General features: G+C 45.9%; 1 protein-coding gene across 1 annotated transcript in view; it reads right to left on the minus strand.

Moving 5' to 3' along the window:
• Positions 1–7,583, minus strand: part of LOC118095128 (proepiregulin) — a 29,218-nt gene extending 21,635 nt beyond the window's left edge. The window contains exon 1 of the mRNA XM_035136143.2: positions 7,224–7,583. Within this exon, the coding sequence (XP_034992034.1) occupies positions 7,224–7,275 (52 nt within the window). The 5' untranslated portion in view covers positions 7,276–7,583. The remainder of the gene's footprint in view (positions 1–7,223) is intronic.
• Positions 7,584–19,214: the final 11,631 nt, after the last annotated feature.

Below are 19,214 nucleotides of genomic sequence, written 5' to 3' on the forward strand. Positions count from 1 at the left end.
ACGATCTACCCAAAAGGCTTGTTGAAAGAGGGTGTTCTTCAAACAACGGAGACGGCACTTGAGGCTGAGCACACAGGACATTAGCCACGATCCTTAGGTAGCCTATAACTTCTTGAGAAATACTGCTGTTTGGTGCGTATCCACGCCAAAACCAACTTCCATCCAATTCGAAAATGGAAGCTGAGGTGTGTTCAGAGAGCCATTGCACGCATGGCAGTTTCGTTGAATTTGAGTTTGACGCAGGGGAACGTGCCTTGGGCGAAGACACCTGTGGTCTTCTGTGGTGTGACGATGCACAACAGGGGAAACTGACCTTGCCTCATTTCAACCCACAAATGTGTACATAGCCTTAGAAAAGAACGCAAGCGGGCACATTGCTCCTCCTTTCCTTTCTGCTCCCGACAACTGACGCTGCCATGTTTACACTTGCAAAGGATTGGTCCTGGGGTGGCCAATGTGGTGCCCATGGGCACACATGTGCACATAGAGGACTTCCACTGTATCCACATCCCCACCACTTCTTTAGATTTTAGGCCTGAAGGAAGCATTCTCTCATAGCCAATTGAGCAGACTGTGCTGCGTGCTCTTTGTGGGGCGTGTTAGCATGGTTCTCAGGGCGAGTTTCTCCAGTTTGCAAAGGTTGGCGACCCCTGTGTTCCCTTCCTTGGCTGAAGCTTCTGAATGGGTTAAGAAAAAGCATGGCAGCTGAAGTTATTTGGACACAGAAGCCAGGAAATAGGATTCAATAGGCCAGAAGCTCACCCACTCTTTGCCAAGAGAGCTTGTTGCATGAGGAGACTGATACACCAAGTGTGGCAGCCTACATTTTGTTTACAGTGGTACCTCGGTTTATGAACACAATTGGTTCCGGAAGTCTGTTCATAAACCGAAGCGTTCATAAACTGAAGTGAACTTTCCCATTGAAAGTAATGGAAAGTGGATTAATGTGTTCCAGACGGGTCCGCGGACTACTCAACCTGAAGTGGACTTAACCCGAAGCATGGGTGTAATTGGTTCCAGAAGTCTGTTCATAAACTGAAGCATTCATAAACTGAAGTGAACTTTCCCATTAAAAGTAATGGAAAGTGAATTAATCCGTTCCAGATGGGTCCACGGCGTTTGTAAACCGAAAATTCGTAAACCGAGGTGTTCATAAACCGAGGTTCCACTGTATTTACTTATTTATATCCTGCCTTACCTCCAAGGAACTCAAGATGGCATACTTGGTTCTCCCTCTCCCCATTTTCTCTTCACAATCACAACAACCCTGTGAGGTAGGTTAGGCTGAGAGGCATTGAATGGCCCAGAGGGGGGTCACCCAGGAAGTTTCATGGCTGAGTGGGGACACCCTTGTGTTTCCTTCCTTCCTGTATATATTTCATGTGTCAGCTCAGAGATTTGCTGCGCAATGGCTGAAACGCAAGGCGGCTGAGAATTAACCGGCCAGGCATTTAAAAAAGAAAAAAAAGGGGGGGGGACAACAGAAACTGAGCAGCTCCTGTTGAAATGGACTTGGCAAATGAAAAAAGACCTGCCCTGTAATTAGGAGGTGCAACTGAGTGGCTGAGTTTCCTTGAGAAAAGCTCAGAATCACTAGGCAGAGGGTGGCTGGCAATGCAACTCTGGGCAACACCTGAACCACCGAACGACTCAATTAACAAATCCCCTGCCAAAAACAAACAAGAAAAAAACAACAAAGAGGGAAGAGGTGTAGGCCTACCTATGAAATTTCTGTTCCTGACACATCACCGCAACATCCAGCAGAACCGCAACTTCCCCAACTGATGTGACACCAAACTGCAGCAAGGTTGCAAAATTGGCTTTGAGCTTCTCCAGTAAAGGACCACACAATCCCAGGGCATGATAAATCTGTTAGCTTTGCAGGTGCTCCCGACAAATGTCAGAAACACCTTCATGCCACAGCTTGTTTGCAGCATTCTAGCATGGCCAAGAGTTGGCTATTCAAGGAGAGGCTGGCTTGGGTTTGTTTGTTTTTTAAGGACTTTATTTGGTTTTCCAAATTACAATTTTACAGAGAGATATCAAACATAAATCATAAAAACAGGATTCCGAGGAATCTCCTGGACTTCCATCCTTCCCTTTGTGGGTCCTGTTATTTATCCTTTCCTTCTGCATCTTTTAAAAAGGTAAAGGGGCCCCTGACCATCAGGTCCAGTCGTGTCTGACTCTGGGGTTGCGGCGCTCACCCCGCTCTATAGGCCGAGGGAGCCAGCATTTGTCCGCAGACAGCTTCCGGGTCATGTGGCCAGCATGACAAAGCTGCTTCTGGCGAAGCAGAGCAGCGCACGGAAACGCCGTTTACCTTCCCGCCGGAGCGGTCCCTATTTATCTACTTGCACTTTGATGTGCTTTCGAACTGCTAGGTGGGCAGGAGTTGGGACCGAGCAACGGGAGCTCACCCCGTTGCAGGGATTCGAACTGCCGACCTTCTGATCAGCAAGCCCTAGGCTCAGTGGTTTAACCCACAGCGCCACCTGGGTCTCTTTTATGATCGTTCAAATCTTTTACACCTCCATAGCATCCAGAATTTACCCTTAAACTAAAAGTGATATCCCAATCCTACTCATGGTTTTCACTGCTTATAATGGTCTTTAAGATAAGTTATAGATTTTTCCCCCATTCCTTTTTAGAATTTTGGTCTTCCTGAGGCTGGCTTGGTTATCAATGGACATTAAAGGGGAAGAAGCAGGCATTGCTTCCTTTTCTCGCATATGAGATAATGTTTGGCATTCACCCCTATGGAGAAAAGGGGAGCAAGGGAGAATCAGTGCCATTAGCCACGGTGATGGGGAACCTGCCTTGCACCATAAGCAGGTCACAATGTGCCTTACTGGTCCCCGCTTAGAGAAATCCCCCTAAGGCAGGGTTACATGTCCAGAAACCAGGGGCACCGGCAGTTTCTGCATCTCCCATGGCTCCTTACTACAGATAAGTCCCACCTCCCTGCATGCACCATCCCTCATAAGTACAGGCCCATTGCTAATCAGAGCTAACGACTATGGGCACGATCCAGCAGAAAGTTCTCTTTCACACACCGCTTTGAAATAAACGGGCACCAACCGAGGAATCGCATGTATTAAGTGGGAATTCACGTGCACCAGGGCTTCGCCAAACAGGTAGGCCATGGAGCGGTTCCTGCAAGTATAGACAGATCTGGGAATTGGAATGCGTGAACATTCAGCCGAGAGAGAATTCGATCTTCTGCACTCCGTCAAACTTCCCCAAGAGCAGAACAGCAAACTTTCGGAGAAGAGAATGTGAATTGCATTCCAGAATTCAGATATATGAGGCGGACTCCCTACCCCACACCCCTTTGCCTTCCCCCTTTGCTTTATTTATTACCGGAATAACAAAGTTCGGGAGTCAGTTCAGCCTCACACCTTTCTGGGTGTAATTTAAGACGGGGTCATATATATAGGCAACTCCCCGTTTGCATGGTGGTTGCAGACACCTCGGTCCACCCCAGCCGCCGTTCTGCCCTTAGAGTGATGTTTTAAGGTAAAGGTAAAGGACCCCTGACAGTTAAGTCCAGTTGTGAACGACTCTGAGGTTGTGGCACTCATCTCGCTTTGCAGGCCGAGGGAGCCAACATTTGTTCGCAGACAGTTTTTCCGGGTCATGTAGCCAGCATGACTAAGCCGGTTCTGACGAAACCAGAGCAGCGCACAGAAACGCCATTTACCTTCCCGCCGGAGTGGTACCTATTTATCTACTTGCACTTTGACGTGCTTTCAAACTGCTAGGTGGGCAGGAGCAGGGACCCCCGTCGCGGGGATTCGAACCGCCAACCTTCCGATCGGCAAGCCCTAGGCTCAGTGGTTTAGACCACAGCGCCACTCGCATCCCTAGTGGTGTTTTAGTGACATCTTTATGATGTTTCCAGGTCACTTCCAGGTTCTGCAGTGTACGTATGTGCGCAATCACGCACATATCACCCACCCCTAAAACAGGAGTTGTCTGTGTGTATGCATGTGAGTACTTGAGTTTGATTTTCTTTTGCATAGTTATTTAGTCTTTTTTCTTACATCCGTGGAGTTTGTTTTGTGTTATTTCTTATTTTATTTATTAAATTCGTATGCAGCCCTTCATTCAAAGATCTCAGGGCAGTTCATAGCATAAAAATACAAGGAAAAAAAATCAACAAACCAAAATACATAATAAAAACCAAACCGACCAAACGTTGCTGTCAAATGAACTTTTGGGTTTTCTTTTCTTCTTTTTGCAAATGCATGGCTTTCAGAGTACGTTTTAATGCTCTATAAACTCCTATTTCCCTAAATAAATCTAACCAATTAAACATGCTAATCTACCGGTGTGTCTTTCTGCTCACAAAGATTAACACCGCTGTCAAAGATTAACAGCACAGCAATCATGACAAAGCAGCCAAAGGTCTTGTACCTTTGGACCAAAATGATCGAGCCCATGAAATCAGCATGATCTCAGCAAGTGAGATATTTAGAGTAGAAACGCCGCGCAAGAAAAGAGCATTTCTTGGAACAGGAATGTCACCTTTGTCCAACTGTAAGGATCCAGTGACTTGACCCAAATCATCTGGCACCCTGGATATCTCTCTCTCCTGGGCCTGGCAGCAAGGTTCTGTCGTCCCCGTCCCCCCACATTCTCTTTAAATCAGCTACCTCTTCCTCACTTCTGGGGCAGACCCACTGGGAATATTCTAGCAACAGGCTGAAATCCCTGTCCATACTTTTGGGGATTATTATTTTTTATATATAATATGTTTATTAAGGTTTTTTCCAACAGATAAGAAACATTTAAAAAATACAAAACAAAAAAGTAAAACATACAAAACACAAAAAATACCAAAAAAAATTCAAACTTATAACCCTTATTACCAATCTAATGACTTCCTCATTCCTCCTCCTTCTGCGATTCTTTGCATATCTTCAGTAGTAAACTCTAAATCTTATATACTTTCTAGTTCTTGCCTTAATTTTACCTTGTTCTATATCTTTTACATCTTAACCTTTTATATTCTATCCATATCTCCCTTCTTAATTAATTTATCATCAATTTCTAACAATACTTATTATACACCATTGTATTACCTACAACCTCTATTTTTATCTCCCTCACTTTCACTAATTCTAATCTGTTATATGCTGATTCTTTAAGTAAATTTTAAATTCATACTTTTGGGGATTAGTCTTGTTGAACGCAGTGGGATTTCGGAGTAAGCATGCTTAGAGGGTTAGGAATTTCTCTTGACCGTCTTTCATACTGTTAGTGAGTGGGTTGTTTGTCCAGTTACGCCGTGTTCGCTCCACCTTGGATGGTGTCACAGCTCTTCGGCCCAAGCATATTGCCACTTGAGGTCGCTTTGAGCTGCAGCTGACACAACCTGCCGTCTCCAGGTTGGGTACCTGCCGCACATTGTATGTGGGGCTGCCTTTGAAAACAGTCCCCTCAAAGCCCCCCATGGAAGTGAAGAGCAGACGGAGGAGAACGTCGCTGCTGTGCCATAACACAACAGTCATCGTGGTAAAGCACGGGGGGGCTTTTTCTGTCTGGAGGGCCGCAATCCCTTCAGAACAATCTCCCGAGGGCCACTTGCCAGCGACGGGCAAAAGCGAGTTGAGCAATTACGGTAAGTTTCCCCTTGAGACAGTAGGCAAACTTCTACACACAAAATCCTCTCTGTTCTCCGTTCGGATGAGCTAGAGGCATCGCCAAAATTCAAGGACATGTTCCAGTCAGGCAAAAATGTTTGGAGGGTGTGAAGCTGAGGCCAGTGAGGGGGTGTGTGTGACCCGGGGAGAGTTTCAAGGGCCAAATAGAAAGGCACTGAGGGCTTCATTAATTCTGTCTTGTAATTCTGACCTGTCAGATTCTACAGGTGAAACTCGGAAAATCAGAATATCGAAGAAAAGTGCATTTATTTCAGTAAGGCAACTTATTATTATTTTTTCTTTTTCTTTTAATTCTTACAAATGCTTTCTTTTGGAAATTCCGCGGTAATAAAACAAATAGTTACCATACTACAAAAATAAACACTGCTGTTACATTTCATTAATTACATTCCATTTATAATTGACCTGCCTAACGACAAATAATTACAATCACAACAAATAAAGGCTTGGCATATCTTGCTTTGCATGTCATGCATCTATCTCATATATTGGTTTCACCTTTTAAGTCGCATTACTGAAATAAATGCACTTTTTGACAATATTCTAATTTCCCGAGTACTGTGTCCTCATCCACCCCACCCTTTATTCCCATGGGACTTGCACGAGGGTGGGGGGAGTCCTACAGCAGATTGCAATCCTTCCGTTGGAGCTGCAGGGATAGCAACTTGAATAAAATATTCGAGGGGCCCAGGTAAGCTCCGCCCCGCATAATTGATCACAAGCCACAGCACACACACACACCATTTGAATGGCAATGGGGGGGGGTCAGGGACTCCCTCAAATATTTTAGGGGTGTGTGTGAAGGGACCTTGACCCCTAGGAGTTTGGCTCCATTGCCAAGCTGTGAGTTTCCCATGCTACCTGCTACAGAATGAAAACATGAGCCCTGCCTGCAGGATCAGGCCAGGGGCGCATCCTGCTTTCACAGCCGCCAGAAGACAGATTTCCATTGAGAAGAATCTGCATTTTTCTTTAGCCAACCCACTCTTGGATTTGTAAGATAGGCAACCTGTCAAACGCACACCCCAATAATTCCGGTCCAAGAAGCAACACACCCTGCCAATCTTCTTTTGTCAGGACTTGTGAGCCATGAAAAAAAAAAAAGACCGCAGGTAGAAATTCATCAGCAAAAACGTCTTTCTCTTTCTCTCTCTCTCTCTCTCTCTTCTCCCCCATCCCGCCCACCCTCCACTGCGCTCTTTCGCCGTGATGAGAGACGGGAAGCTTCACCTGAGGAATGACAGCTCTCCTCTCACCCCACCCCAGCTGTCAAACCCCAACGAGGAAAAGAGAGGGCTTCCTCCTGCAAGCCGTCGAGAAAGGCAGCGGGAGAGCGGAAAGCCAGCAGAGACGCGCAGCTCCCCGGCTGAGCTTCCTCCCACGCCGAGCCCGTCGGGGAAGCTGGGAGAAAACCGAACGGCCCGACGGCAGAGCCAGATCTCCTTCGACGGCGCGTCGCTTTGGGAAGGAAGGAGCCACCACCCCACATTCTCCCTCTCTCTGCTAGACGGTGCAGCCCTGGAGCCAAAGCAGGTCGGGAGCGCGCAGACTTACCCAAAAGTAGAAGGGCACCTTCGACGGTTTGGGAGCTGCAGCTGCTTGCCATCCTGTTCGAGCCTGTGCGTGGCGGGTTGCCGTCCGAAGGTGAAGGATGCGCAGGCGGCTATGTTGTACAGGCAGGTGGCGCGGAGCTGCTGAGACCGTCCGAAGAGAGACCTCGCCTCCTTTCTTCCCGGCAGGCGTTCCCTCGGGTTTTTATACCTTCCCTCAGTGGGTGCGGACGCGGAGCGGAAGCTGGCCCGAGGCTCATTGCCTCTGAAATTTCCCCAGTGATGAAATCGGAGGCCGGAGGTGGGGGAGCCTCCGTCGCCTACCTGGCTGCCGCTTCTTTCTCGCCACCTGCCTGGGCGCAGCGGACAGAGAATTACGCGCGTCGCTGGGCGCGTTTGCTTCCAGAGGGAGCTTCTTAGGCGCGCGGGGAGCCGCGAGGAGGAAGCAGAACCTACTTATACAGACGCAGTACAGCTTGCTGGACGGCATAGCTGCCAAGTTCTCCCTTTTTTAAGGGAAATTCCCTTATGCTGAATAGGCTTCCTAGCGAGAAACGGGAAAACTTGGCAGCTATGCTGGACGGAAGTCTCTCCCGTTCTGCAGAACTACCCTTCTTTTTTTCTCAGAAATTTGACTTTATAAATATGAATTAATAACCATACCAAATATATCCATGTAGAGAGATTTGAATCGCGGGACTTCCTCCCATCCACTCCATAGGTCCTGTTGTCAACATTTTCAACTGCATACAGTGGTACCTCGGGTTACAAACGCTTCAGGTTACAGACTCCGCTAACCCAGAAATAGTACCTTGGGTTAATAACTTTGCTTCAGGATGAGAACAGAAATCGTGCAGCGGCGGCAGCAGGAGGCCCCATTAGCTAAAGTGGTGCTTCAGGTTAAGAACAGTTTCAGGTTAAGAACGGACCTCCAGAACGAATTAAGTTCTTAACCAGAGGTACCACTGTATTCTTTCGTAATCTATATTTTATGTCTGTCCATAGTATTTGTTACATTGCAAGTGAGATTAAAATCCTGCTAATGTTTTCATCTGCTTAAGGTGGTCTTCTAAATAAATTATAAACTTTTCCCATTCTTTCTTGAATTTCTTGTCTTCTTGATCTCTGGTAAGTTTTGCCACCTCGGCATAATCGAACAGTTTAGTTTGCCATTCCTCTCCGGTCGGGACTCTTTCTCCTTTCCATCTCTGGGCTAGTAAAATCTGTGCTGCTGTTGTCCTGTATATGAAGAGTCTTTTCTATTCCTTTGGAATATCGGTACAGTACCTATAATTCCTAATGGAAAGGCTTCTGGTCGTCGTCCCCCCCCCCCCAAAAAAGTCATTTGTTTCCAGTTCATTATATATCATTTCCCAGAAAGCCTTTATTACCTTACATGTCCACCACATATGATAAAAGGTACCTTCTTTTTCTTTACATTTCCAGCAGGTATTTGTACTTGTTTTATACATTTTTGCTAAATCAAGATGGTCCTAGGTAAAGGTAAAGGGACCCCTGACCATTAGGACCAGTCGTGACCGACTCTGGGGTTGCGCGCTCGTCTCGCATTATTGGCCGAGGGAGCCGGTGTATAACTTCCAGGTCATGTGGCCAGCATGACAAAGCCGCTTCTGGCAAACCACAGCATCACATGGAAACGCCGTTTACCTTCCCGCTGTAGCGGTTCCTATTTATCTACTTGCATTTTTATGTGCTTTCGAACTGCTAGGTTGGCAGGAGCTGGGACCAAGCAACGGGAGCTCACCCCGTCACAGGGATTCGAACCGCCGACCTTCTGATCAGCAAGCCCTAGGCTCAGTGGTTTAACCACAGCGCCACCTGGGTTTACTAGGAGTTAAATACCACCGGTACATCATTTTCATATAATTTTCTTTCCGCGTACAACACGCCTTGAATTTCAAATCCGTTTTCCATAACCTTTCCCAATCTGAAATCTGAATATTATGCCCCAAATCCCTTGCCCAGTGTATCATTACAGATTTAACCTTTTCATCTTTTGTATGCCACTCCAAGAGCATGCAGAAGTTGGGGGACCTGGCAATAAATAATCTGACTGCAAGAGGTGATCAGTCTTTTCTTTCTTTCTTAATGTCCCTTGCCATGGGCGTAGCCAGGATTTATGTTAACGAGGGGCAGGCTTTATGGGGGCGAGGGAAGAACCTCAGTTAGTTAAGTATTTTTAGTGATCTTTATTAATTTTTCAACAAAAATAACAGAAATAAAAACAAACACAGCAACAAACACAAATACACCCACACACCCCATAAAATGAGGTTCTCTGAATCCCATGACTTCCCTCCACACCCCACACCCCGGTTCCTTAAATTTCCCTTTCAACTGCTTATCATTTCTATTCCAAATTATTTTTTCTACCTCAAATTTCCTATACTATTTCTAAAATTACAAGTGTTCTCAAAATCCTGCCAATGTATTCACCTGTTTACAATACTTTTGCAAATGCAAGATAAACATTTCCCATTCTTTTTTAAATTTATTGAATCTTGTCATCTTGATTTCTGAGCTTTCCAGTTGGTTTCGCCATTTCAACGTAGTCCATTAACTTGGTTTGCCAACCTTCTTCGGTCGGGACTGCTTCCTCTTTCCATCTTTCGGCTAACAGTATTTGGGCGGCCGTCGTAGCATACATAAACATTTTTTTCTGGTCTTTTAGAATCTCCGCTCCTACAATACCTAATAAAAAGGGCTTCTGGTTTTTTAACAAAGGTTACTCTAAAAATTTTTTTATTTCATTATAAATCATTTCCCAAAAGTTTTTAATCTTCCTAGGTTCCTATGAACAAACATACCCTCTGTTTCTTTACATTTCCAACACTTATTAGAACTTGTTCTATACATTTTTGCTAATTTAATCGGGGTTAAATACCACCGATACATCATTTTCATGTATTCTCTTTCAGTAAAGTGCATGCAGTAAATTTCATATCTGACTTTCCCAATCCGTCATTAGGATGTTATGTCCCACATCTTTCGTGTGGACATCCCTTTAAAAGAGCAGTCTTCTAATAATCAGATGGCAAAAAATGGCAGTGTAGTTTCTGTGCCTTAAAAAAAAGCCAGGCTTCTGGGTCAAGGCAATGAATGGTCCATATAGCTTCGAGCCTTTCCTGGATGCTTTGCAGGTAGTGTAAAGTGGAAACAAGGCGCTCATGGAATATTCCAGGCACGTCCAACAGGTAGATCATGATCTACCAGTAGATCACTGGATGTCTGTGGTAGATCATTGGTTAGATCACTGGCTCCCCCCAAAGAAGCTCAACAACTTTGGCTCCCCTAAAAAATGCTCAAAATTTTAGCCCTTCACCTCCCAAAAACAGGGCTTTCCTGCCTCAGAAAAGCTCAACAACTCTGACCTGAACCCCTTAAAAATGGGGCTTCCTCCTCCCTAAAAAAAGCTTAACAACTTTGACCTGAACACCCCAAAAGGGGGTAGATCACTGCCAATTTTTAACTCTGTGAGTAGATCGTAGTCTCTTCGCAGTTGGCCACCCCTGGAATATTCCATTCACTCCTGGTTGGTCTTCTATTTAAGGTGCTGGAGAGCTGACTACCTCCCCACCTAGGGGACTTCCATCTGACCCTTTCCAACAGCTTGTAGCTCAGGCAATTGCATTTGCTTCCTAGAAGAAAAGCTCTAAAGTTCAAGCTCTGCCAGAGGCACACAGCATGACTGTGCATATTAAGCACCATATCGCACTTGTCCCGGAAGATCCACATTGCATCCTAGTACGTTTCCAAGCCACAATTCAAAGTGTTGGTGCTGACCTTTAAACCCCAAAACGGCCTGAAGGAGCATCTCCACCCCCATCATTCAGCCCTGAGGTCCAGCTCTGAGGGCCTTCTAGCAGTTCCCTCACTGCGAGAAGTGAGGTAACAGGGAACCAGGCAGAGGGCCTTCTCGGTAGTGGCGCCCGGCCTGTGGAATGCCCTCCCATCAGATGTCAAAGAAATAAACAACTATCTGACTTTTAGAAGACATCTGAAGGCAGCCCTGTTCAGGGACGTTTTAGATGCTTTATTACAGGCATCCCCAAACTTCGGCCCTCCAGATGTTTTGGACTACAATTCCCATCTTCCCCAACCACTGGTCCTGTTAGCTAGGGATCATGGGAGTTGTAGGCCAAAACATCTGGAAGGCCGCAGTTTGGGGATGCCTGCTTTATTATGTTTCTATACAGTGCTTTTTTCTGAGGGGACACAAGGCTATGCATACCCCTAAACATTTTGTGAATCTAAGTTTGGCCTCATTGAGGGGCAGTATTTCAATATCTGTAGGAAAATGAGAGTACCCCGAAACATTATTTTTTAAAAGAAAAAAAAGCACTGTTTCTATATGTGTTGGAAGCTGCCCGGAGTGGCCGGAGCAAGCCAGCCAGATGTGCGGGCTTTAAATGATAAAATTACTATCAATAATAATATTACTCAGGAGCTGCAATCCTTCCACGAGGGTCTTGTCGTTGGAAATCAGCAGTGAAGCCAGATCTCTTGCTAGACTGTGTGCGGCTCGGCTGCCCTTAGTAGTGGCTGGTCTGCTGCCCAAATCCTGGAGTTTCTGGCAAGAGTAATTCCAAACATTGTTCTCGGTCACAAAACCAGCCATCCATAGGAAGGAATTTGGTCACAGTCTTTGGGCTCCAGCTGTTCCGTCAACCGCAGATCTTGATGGGTGGCTGCAGGCTGGGCAAAGGGCTCCCTTTTTATTTGTGCTCAATTTACCCACTGTGAAATGAATGGCACGAGCACCTGCCCCGGCTGAAAGGGCCTATCGTGGAGCCAGGCGTAGGAGGTGCCATTACACGGGTTCCTTGCCAAGACCCTTCTGCGAAGTACCTTGCATGTACGGAGAAGAATGCCAGGTTTGCTGCCAAATAGGCCGTATCTCACGGCAGGCATTGTGGCGAGGTCACAAGGACACGTCTACTGTTCTTATCTGAGCAGCATCAACAGAACGGAAGGAAATGCAATCCAGAGCTGCAGGGGTGCTCAAACCGAAGCTTGGTCGAGACAGGAGTACCATGGTACCTCTGGTTAAGAACTTAATTCATTCCGGAGGTCCGTTCTTAACCTGAAACTGCTCTTAACCTGAAGCACCACTTTAGCTAATGGGGCCTCCTGCTGCCGCCGCGCAATTTCTGTTCTCATCCTAAAGCAGTGATAGCGAACCTATGACACGCGTGTCAGACGTGACACGCAGAGCCCTCACTGCTGGCACACGCCCTATCGGCCCATTCACGCTGTTGTTGTTGGTTTCCCCCCCATTCGTTCTCCCGCTCCTCCTACAGCTTGTCTCCGCTACAGCTTGTCTCCGCTGTTGCTGGTAACCAGAGATTGGTTTTTAACCCTTTCTGTGCTGTTTTTTTGCGCTTTGGCAGACTATGATTAGGTGTAACCGCGTTCCTTTTTTAACCCGTTCTGTGCTGGGGTTTTTTGGCACTTTGGCAGACTATGTTGGTGCTGCGTGTTAGTGCCAGCGAAGGTATTATTCGTCATTTATTTCTGTTCTCTTCCCCCCCCCCAAAAAAAGCACAGCAGCTTTGGGGCATCCCACCAAAAAAAGCAAAGCAACTTTTGAACCCCCCCCAAAAAAAACCTCTAAAACTTTGGTTAGCAGCTCCCCACAAAAAGCTCAACAACTCTGGGCACTTTGTGATAAATAAGGGGTTTTTGGTTTGGTTTGGTTAAATAATTAGTTTTTGGTTTATTAAATACAGTTATATATTACGATTATACATTTTTGTTATTTAAATTATAAATATCGTGATATTGTGGTTTTTTCCTCGAAGTGACACACCACCCGAATTATGCTCGGTTTTTTGGCGAATTTTGAAACACCAAGCTCAAAAGGTTGCCCATCACTGTCCTAAAGCAAAGTTCTTAACCCGAGGTACTATTTCTGGGTTAGTGGAGTCTGTAACCTGAAGTGTTTGTCATCCGAGGTACCACTGTATTTACCCACTGTATTTCTTGGACTCTGAGAGAGGACTTGTATGTATGTATGTATGTACTGGTATGTATGTACAATGCCGGATTTACATATAAGCTAAACAAGACAAAGTTTAGGTCCCCACTCTCTTGGCCTCCCTCCCAAATATACTTCTTCTTAATTGTATTTCGCTATTAATATACTTCTTCTTAGTTATATTTCACTTCAACAATTACTGTGATAATCTGAAGAAGTGTGCATGCACACGAAAGCTCATACCAAAATAAAAACTTAGTTGGTCTTTAAGGTGCTACTGAAGGATTTTTTTTGTGTGATAAAATACATATTTTGTTATGTGCAAATGGCTTTAGATACCTGTTGTTGTTGTTTAGTCATTTAGTTGTGTGACTCTTCGTGACCCCATGGACCAGAGCACGCCAGGCACTCCTGTCTTCCACTGCCTCCCGCAGTTTGGTCAAACTCATGTAGTAGCTTCGAGAACAATGTCTCCCCCCCCCAATTTTTTTTATTTGTTTTCTGATATTGCCAAGATACAAAAACAACATTAAAGGTAAAGGTAAAGGGACCCCTGACCATTAGGTCCAGTCGTGACCGACTCTGGGGTTGCGCGCTCATCTCGCATTATTGGCCGAGGGAGCCGGTGTATAACTTCCAGGTCATGTGGCCAGCATGACAAAGCCGCTTCTGGCAAACCAGAGCAGCACACGGAAACGCCGTTTACCTTCCCGCTATAACGGTTCCTATTTATCTACTTGCATTTTGATGTGCTTTCGAACTGCTAGGTTGGCAGGAGCTGGGACCAAGCAACGGGAGCTCACCCCGTCACAGGGATTCGAACCGCCGACCTTCTGATCAGCAAGCCCTAGGCTCAGTGGCTTAGCCCACAGCGCCACCTGGGTCCCCAAAAACAATGTTACAAAAGCAAAAAGACAAAAGATAATAATAATCAAAAAACAAAACAAAAATAAAACATAAAAAAGAAAAATATCATTTGTTACATTTTACTCAACATTGTTGACTTCCTCGATTCCCCTCTCATTGGGTCCATTTTAGAATTCCATTTAAGCAATTTCCATCTTATATCTTAATTCAATCTGATACCGTTTATCATTATCTTCCAATTATTCTATTCTAAAAACATCAACTATATTCCACCAATAATTAATCAATTAATCCCAATAAAAATTTTATTTCCCATCCTTCAATCTTCTATGGGGGGGGGGGGAGAGAAAGAGAACATTGTCCAACCATCTCGTCCTCTTTCATCCCCTTCTCCTAGTGCCCTCAATCTTTCCCAACATCAGGGTCTTTTCCAGGGAGTCTTCTCTTCTCATGAGGTGGCCAAAGTATTGGAGCCTCAGCTTCAGGATCTGTCCTTCCAGTGAGCACTCAGGGCTGATTTCCTTAAGTATGGAGAGGTTTGATCTTCTTGCAGTCCATGGGACTCTCAAGAGTCTCCTCCAGCACCATAATTCGAAACCATCAATTCTTCGGCGATCAGCTTTCTTTATGGTCCAGCTCTCACTTCCATACATCACTTCCTGTTAGGTAACATACCTGTTAGGTCCATAAATTACCATATAGCATATATTCAACACACATATTCAACAGTGGCAATTTGGTGTTGACAAAGGACCGCTGGACATATAGAGGGCCCCATTACCTTCAGGAGCTTAGGGCCTCATCAAACTTAAATCCGACCCTACATACATTCAGTGGAACCTTGGTTCTCGAATGCCTTGGTACTCGAACATTTCAGCTCCCGAACACCAAAGACCCGGAAGTAAGTGTTCCGGTTTTCGAACATTTTTCAGAAGCCAAATGTCTGATGCAGTTGTTGGCTTCCAGGGTGCCTGTGCCAATCAGAAGCCACACCTTGGTTTTCAAACGTTTCGGAGGTCGAACAGACTTCCGGAATGGATTATGTTTGAGAACCAAGGTAACACTGTACACACACACACACACACACACACACACTCACTGCCTTTTTCCTGGCAGTGACTCAAAGTGGCTTACAGATAAAAAGAACAGCAGCTAAGAACATAGGGGAAAAAAACAATAATTAGAAAAATTATATACATGTTTGTAAGAAACCCAGAAGTCTTTCTCTTGGGAATTATAGAGATAGAACTACTTAAATTGTATAGAAATTTATTCATGTATGTGACTACAGCGGCAAGAATGTTACTTGCGCCAGATAGGGAAAGAAGAAGAAGTCACAGCAAAGGAAGAATGGATACAAAAACTTATGGATTACTGCATGCAGAAATGGCGAGACTTACCTGAAGAATAAGAAATCAAGATAACAAACTTTTTTTTATAAAAGAGTGGAGATGGTTTATTGAATATTTACAGACAAGTTGTAAACAGATAAAAACACTTGCAGGATTATTGTGATAACCTGCAGCTACTGTATATATTTAAAGAAGATAAATAAATGAGTTAAGTTAATTTGGATATGCAGAAGATATTAAAAATAAATTTAAGGAACCGCAGAAAGAGGGGGAAGGAAGTCAAATTTTAAAATGTCAAAATGACTGTAAAATCAGTGAAATGTGTGTGTGTGTGTGTATGAGAAAAGTAATTCACACATACAAACACACAATATATGTGTGTGTGTGTGTGTGTTAAAACATATACAGTAGATGATTACAATAGTAGCAGCAAAGCAGTAGCCTTTTCATTAAAAGCAATCAGTTCCCAGAAACCTGTTGGAACAGGAAGGTCTTTACCTGCCAGCAGAAGGAAGCAGCCAGTCTTGCTTCTCTAGGGAGGGAGTTCCAGAGTCTGGGAGAAGCCACTGAGAAGGCCCTCTCCTGCATCCCCAAGCAAGCGTGATTGGGAGGGTGGCAGGACCAAAAGGAGGTCCTCCAACAAAGATCTCAGTACCCAGGTAGGTTCATCTGAGGGAATAGGGTCTTTCAGATAGCTTGGAGCTAAGCCATATAGGGCTTTAACAGGTCATAGCCTGTATTTTGATTGTTCCACGAAACAGACAGGAAGCCAGAGGAGCTGTTCTAGTAAGGAAGTTGTGTACTTCCTGTAACCAGCCCTGGTCAACAATCTGGTTGTGGCTCACCTTTTAGAGCACACACCCCAAACTCGGCCCTCTGGATGTTTTGGGACTACAATCCCCATCATCCCTGACCACCGGTCCTGTTAGCTAGGGATGGTGGGAGTTGTAGTCCCAAAACATCTGGAGGGCTGAGTTTGGGGGTGCCTGTTTTAGAGAATTACAGTCAACACCTGTGCTACTGCGGAGAAAAAATCAGCAGACACACAGAACGCTCTCCCCTCTCCTAAACAAGAATGGCATCGATGGTCAACATGGCATCCTCCAGATTTTGGTTGCCTGCAGCTCACATCAGCCCCAGGCAGTGTGCAGCCAATGGTCAGGGATTACGTGAATTGTAGTCTGGCAATGTCTGGAGAGCATCGCATCAGCAGAGCCCGAACTATAGAATTAGAGGAAGCATCCTTGCTTCATGATTTGTTGTGTATACTTCCTTCTTCGTAGCTTGCAATATACACACAAAACTAACCACAAGCAAATGTAATGTTGGCAAAGGCTGGCCTATAGGTGTGATTCTTGCATTTGTTGAGAGAGAAATCCCAAGCTCAGGAGTCTACCTTCAGTTCTGGAGATGATATGCTAAAGGTAAAAAAGGTAAAGGACCCCTGGACGGTTAAGTCCAGTCAAAGGTAACTATGGGGTTGCGGCGCTCTTCTTGCTTTCAGGCCAAGGGAGCCGGCGTTTGTCCACAGACAGCTTTCCGGGTCATGTGGCCAGCATGATTAAACCACTTCTGGCGCAACGGGACACCGTGACAGAAACCAGAGTGCACGGAAACGCCGTTTACCTTCCCACCACAGCGGTACCTATTTATCTACTTGCCTTCATGTGCCTTTGAACTGCTAGGTTGGCAGGAGCTGGGACAGAGCGATGGGAGTTCACGCTGTCGCAGGGATTCGAACCGCCGACCTTCTGATCCGCAAGCCCAAGAGGGTTGGTTGTTTAGACCACAGTGCCACCCAAATATTGCAAATATTCACTTTTGTGGGTGAGGAATTTTGGATGGTGCTGATCTAGCTCTAGAGATGTACTTAGGCTCTCTTGCGCCCTTGGCAAGGAGCTCCGCCGAGGCACCCAGACGAGCCTGCGCACCTCACCCAGCTGCCCAGAGCAGTGGAGAAGGAGCCCAGGGAGCACATGTTCATGCCCCCCCCTTGAGGCTGAGCCCTTGGTGGGGGCCAACCTAACCAAGCCTAGGTACACCTCTGCCTAGTTGGATTCCCAACTCAGATTTGGTCCTGAAGATCCTTTGGTTGTCTTGGTGGGTGTCTTGGAAGAAGGACAGGAGGAGTCACCCCTCTAAACACTTGTGGACCTCTTAGCAGTGTTCAAAACCATTGGTAGGACCGAACATACAAAAATGTTCATGCACAAAACAAAACCCGACGTAAAAATATCCATCCTACCCAGAGACGGATGAACTGTGTGTTTGTGTGTGTGTGTGTGTGTGTGTGTGTGTGTGTGTGTGTGTGACAACAAAAAACCAGTCCATTAGACTAGATTGTAACACTTTTGACTATGAGTGGAGAATTTCTCATTTGGCCATAGAGCAAGGATGAAGAATCTGGGATCATCCAGATTTTGTTAGATTCCATTGCCCGTTGGCCCCACCTAGAGCGGCCAATGGTTAGGGATGATGGGAGCGGTGGTCCAGAAACACCGAGCCACAGAACTGTAAAGTTGGAAGGGATCCCTAGTCATCTAGTCCAACCTTCTGCAATGCAGAAACCCTTTGCCCAATCTGGGACTCAAACCCACGACCCTGAAATGAAAAGCCGCATGCTCTGCCTGTTGAGCTATCCCAGGCAACTGAAAGGCCGCATCTTCCCTGCCGTTGTCGTGGAGGATGCTGTGATGCATCTCTTGGGTTGAGCAACGCTGCCCCTTAGGTCAGAAAAAAATGTGTGCCAGTTAACCAAACGGTGCTGCAATCCTCTGCTCAGCTTACTAGCACCCAGCGGGACTTTCTTTTTGAGCAAACCTGCTTTGGAGGGGGCTGCAGCCCTAGCAACTCTGCATGCTAAACAATCTGACGCAGGATGGCCAAGCGGAGTTTACTAGCTGGTGATTCATTTGGCGCCCCTGCATTCTAAGGAAGGTCAAGAGGCCTGGTGATGGGCCATATGCGGCGTGTGTTTCTACATGTTCCAGTCATAACAACACTGCGCATTATTCACCAAGGATGTTGCCTGGTTGTCAGGAAGAGAATCTGGATAAGCATCATCACTGTAGCTGATGGGTTCGGATGCCTGCAGGCAGGGACGCTTGTCAGTTCATGTTTGCAGGATATTAAATAGCCCATACATTTCTCATAGAGGTTCTCTCCCCGCCCCATGTCCCCACATTTTAACAACACTGGGGTCATTTCTGGGCTGTGTTGGAGCAGATTCTTGCTTTACTTCCATTAAAGGGGATATTCTGCCACAATTCTCTGCCCTGGATCCATTATGTGCTAATTGCAAGGATGCGGGTGGCGCTGTGGTCTAAACCGCTGAGGCTCTTGGGCTTGCCGATCGGAAGGTCAGCGGTTCGAATCCCCGCAACGGGGTGAGCTCCCATCGCTCTGTCCCAGCTCCTGCCAACCTAGTAGTTCGAAAGCACACCAGTGCAAGTAGATAAATAGGTGCCACCCTGGTGGGAAGGTAAACGATGTTTTTGTGCACTCTGGTTTCCGTCACGGTGTCCCGTTGCGCCAAAAGCGGTTTAGTCCTGCTGGCCACATGACCCGGAAAGCTGTCTGTGGACAAACGCTGGCTCCCTCGGCCTGAAAGCGAGATGAGCGCTGCAACCCCATAGTTACCTTTGACTGGACTTAACCGTCCAGGGGTCCTTTACCTTAATTGCAAGGGGTTCCTACATTTTGTCAGGCATCCCATCGTGTAAAAGAAAAGAGAGAAATATGAAATGATTGCTGCTATTGTTCCTAAGGGGATTTTTCA

The sequence above is a fragment of the Zootoca vivipara genome, chromosome 13 (assembly GCF_963506605.1).
Source record: "Zootoca vivipara chromosome 13, rZooViv1.1, whole genome shotgun sequence".
Classification (NCBI taxonomy): domain Eukaryota; kingdom Metazoa; phylum Chordata; class Lepidosauria; order Squamata; family Lacertidae; genus Zootoca; species Zootoca vivipara.